This window comes from Mus pahari, chromosome X, assembly GCF_900095145.1.
Source record: "Mus pahari chromosome X, PAHARI_EIJ_v1.1, whole genome shotgun sequence".
Classification (NCBI taxonomy): domain Eukaryota; kingdom Metazoa; phylum Chordata; class Mammalia; order Rodentia; family Muridae; genus Mus; species Mus pahari.
Window position 1 is genome coordinate 80,996,106 of NC_034613.1, and position 3,911 is coordinate 81,000,016.

The window sequence follows — 3,911 nt, forward strand, 5'->3', positions numbered from 1 at the left end:
AAACATGGTTGATCTAAAATGGTCTTATGGGCTTGCAATCCTTAAAGATGTTAGTAACTCTACACCCTCTGGTAAAGAACCAACATGTGAAATCACATCAGAAAATTGTTTGGAAACAAACCCATTTGTTTTAAAGAAGTAATTTTAAAAATAGATTCATCAGCCAGGTAGTGGTGACATATGCCTTTAGTCCTAGCACATGAGGGGCAGAAGTAGGAGGGTCTCTAAATTCAAGGCTAATCTATAGAGTGAGTGAGTTTCAGGACAGGCAGAGTTACAGAGAAACCCTGTCTTGAAAACTCACCAAAGGGGCGGGAGAATTCCTTCTTCTCTAACAACCAGAAAGGACACTGTTTAAATACAATGAGTTGTGTTTTCACTCCCTTCCTTTCTTACTCATGCAATGTGTGCCTTTAAAAAAGGGGTTGTAAAAGATTTATTTTTATTTTCTTAAATAAGTGTTTCATGTCCAGTGCGCCCAAAGGTGGATCTTCTGGAACATGTGGTTGTGAGCCACCAGGTAGATGCTGGGAATCAAATCTGGGGAGCAGCCACAGTATCTAACAACTGAGCCTCTCTAGCTCCCTTATGCAATTTGTCCAACTTTTAAAATTAATTAAAAAAAAACAAAACAAAACAAAAAAAACCAAATTACCTTTCAATTATCATTATATAAAATAAAAACATGAAATAATGGAAAAATGATGAAACCATTCATCAACTGAGTTTAGTGTTCTGTATGTTAAGTACTTCAAAAAGCACAAAACAGTGATTTAGCAAAAAAAGTTACCTGACTAATTTGAAGTTCCCTTTGGTCCCCGGAATGTCTGTAGGAAACTCATCCGGTGTACTGCTTCCACATGATCTGTAACATTCTGGTCTAGGACAACTTGGGTCATCAAGTTTATAAATCTATAAGAAAAAAGAAACAACTACATTAGTTACTTATGCAAAACCTAAAGTTAAATGGTTTCTAGTTTCATTGTACATGAATCACCTTAGCATTAGCGTATCCAAGCTTAATGGTAATGTTTCTTTCCAGCTCATTTTTGAATCTAACAGTGTGAACTCCAGAAATAGCCTTCACCACGGTGGACTTCCCATGAGCTACATGACCAATTGTACCTATTAGCAAAAGACAACAAAATTAACTCCTGCATTCATGTACAAGTATTTCTTCAGAGAGTGTTAAGTCAAAAACTCTAACCATAAACACCAATGTAAATCCAACAGTGGTAGGGCTGATGACATGGCGTGTAGTTACTTTGTCGGCTCTCTCTTCCACCCTTCTCCACTATTTTAAGCACCTACCACTAGATAAGAGAGGACAGGAAAGAGATCACAGAATAAAGCTGGGGCTTGAAAGGGGTCAACATTATTGCTAGACTACTTCCTCCTAATTAGGGGCATCAAGGTCCAAGTTCCTTGGGGCAAGTTTGATCTTGTCAGACATCTAATTTCTTCTTTTCAAACAGCTACTTAACAAATTATGACCAACAGCGACCAGCAACTACTAACCCAGTCTCTTCATTGGGAAGAGAAGCCCCTTGGTCTTGTAAACTTTATATGACCCAGTACAGGGGCACTCCAGGGCCAAGAAGTGGGAGTGGGTGGGTAGGGGAGCAGGGCAGGGGGAGCGTATAAGGAACTTTTGTGATAGCGAAAGGTAAATGAAGAAAATATCTAATAAAAAAATGAAAAAAAAAAAAAAAAACTTAAAAGAGTCAGGCATGGTAGTGCACACCTTTAATCCCAGCTCCTGGGGAGCAGAGGCAGTCTAAGAACTCACTTGAACTCTGAGTTCAAGGCTACCTTGGTCTACAAAGTGAGTTCCAGGATAGCCAGGGCTATGTAGACAGACCTTGTCTCAAACAAAAATTAGATATTTTTAAATGTTCACTTGAAATGTTGCTATCCTGATTGAAAAATTATTCACTTTATATACTCTTCTACTAGTTCAAAACAACAAAACCCCTAAAATCATCCCCCAACAAAACAAAAACACCAAAGAAAGATGTCAAGCACATAGCCAGTATATTAACTGTCATATTACACAAATTCTGATACAAGAACAACACACTCATAAACCTTGTATTCAGAAGTCTGAGGCAAGAGGATTGCCTTGACTTAAAAGTCAGCCCAGACTACATAGTGAATGCTAAGCTAGGCAGTCTACATAGAATAGCTAGCCAGAACACATAGCAAGCCTATCTCACTTCCTCCCCAAATCCAACATCAAAAACCCAACCATACCATATTTTATACTCAAGCAATATACCTCAACAGTTCTAGGTGCCAATTAAGGGGGAGGAAAGAATTTGACTTAATTATAGCTTATATATCAAATAAAACTGCCATAAACTGTCCTGTATGGCAAGAAAGTGCATTTGTACCTCATAATTCACTACTCTACATACTACCTTGTACTATTAAACTTTTCTTTCATACATATATTTCAAAAAAACAAACAAAAATCCCAGTAGCAATATTTTGTTCAGAAGGGCTCCACAGCATTCTTTTGACACACTGACCTACTCAGGACAATTTCCAAATAAATGTCCACATTACTTAATGAATTACACAAAAGAAAGGGTTAAAATTACTTGTAAGTCAAGTAAGTCTTCAAGCTATCTTACCAATATTAATTGTAGCTTGTCTGCTGATAACTTCATGTGAAAGTGGTGTTAACTTGGTAACATCCTGCAATGAAATATATTGTGAAATATAATCAATACAAACCACAAGTTTTCCCTTGACTTTATATTTCTCGGGTACAACTGTATGCTCCTTATAAACAGCTCCCTTCTCCTGCTAAACCCCTCCCCCTCCCGGAACATGCTGTTAAAACTGGGAAGACTATAAGCCGCCATTGTCACACAAGACAAGTCCACTCACTAAGAGATGAGTCTGGCGATGAAAGGCCCCCTAATCCTGGAGTCATAACAAGTCATAACAAGTCCTCAAATGTCTAACACAGTGAACAGTATAGTCCAATTTCCAATCCTTTACAGACTTAAACCTTAACAACTTTTTAACAATCTCGTTAGTCTCATACTGGCCTCCAACCAGATATGCAGCCAAAAATGCCCTTTACCTTCTAATCTTCCTATTTTCATCTCCCAAGTGCTAGGTTTACAGGCGTGCGCCTCTCCGGATGGATCTCAGGGCTGCGTGGATGCTAAACATACACTCCACGCTACATTAATCATGTCCATTATATTTATTAACAAAGCTTAACTCCAGGAATCCCAAGTCTCTCCATCGTTCCCCAGTGTGGGGACTAGACAAGGTACTGGCGGTAGAGCTGGCGCGCACGCCTTAGACGCTAAGGCTTCAGCCGGCCCAGCTCTAGGATGGCTCCCTCAGCCCCTGCTCCAGTCACCCAGGAACCGCCTCATCTCCAGGCCCTCCGATGCTCCATCCCCACGCCCCAAAGCTCACGGGGCTACTCCCGCCGCAGAACCAGAGCTTACCAACGTGGCGAGATCCTGTCGGGAAAGATGGGGCTGACCAAGAGTCACTCCACCCTCACCCCCAGCCATCTTGCTCCGAGAGAAAAGGAAAAATGCTGGGCAGCGGCCTGACAGAAGGTAGGCCCTCTGGGCGGAGCGAAGGAGAAGCGGCGGGAAGGCCGACTGCGGCACACACCTGATTGAAAAGGATGGCGAATGCAGCACTGACCTGACTGCTTGCACTTCTCTCCGTTTGTCTTTGCGCAGGAACTCCGGACGACCTGACTCGAAAACAGGGTACAAAGGTTCAGAATGTAGCCGGCTCAGTCCCGTGAGATTTCTGTGCAGGCGCGACTCAGGGCAGCCCCAAGAAAAGCCCCTGGAGGGGACGGCTATTGATGTGATACCGCGCAGCGCAGGATGGAGAACTCATTTCCGTTTCCTTTTTTTTTTTTTTTT

The 3,911-nt window shown here is 41.7% G+C and overlaps 1 protein-coding gene across 1 annotated transcript in view; it reads right to left on the reverse strand.

Annotated features, from left to right (window-relative positions):
• Positions 1 to 3,581, reverse strand: part of Eif2s3 (eukaryotic translation initiation factor 2 subunit gamma) — a 20,871-nt gene extending 17,290 nt beyond the window's left edge. Inside the window, exons 1-4 of the mRNA XM_021187366.2 lie at positions 3,474 to 3,581; positions 2,637 to 2,700; positions 998 to 1,125; positions 791 to 912 (exon numbers count right to left, since the gene is read on the reverse strand). Of these exons, the coding sequence (XP_021043025.1) occupies positions 791 to 912; positions 998 to 1,125; positions 2,637 to 2,700; positions 3,474 to 3,542 (383 nt within the window). The 5' untranslated portion in view covers positions 3,543 to 3,581. The remainder of the gene's footprint in view (positions 1 to 790; positions 913 to 997; positions 1,126 to 2,636; positions 2,701 to 3,473) is intronic.
• Between the last annotated feature and the right edge of the window lie 330 nt (positions 3,582 to 3,911).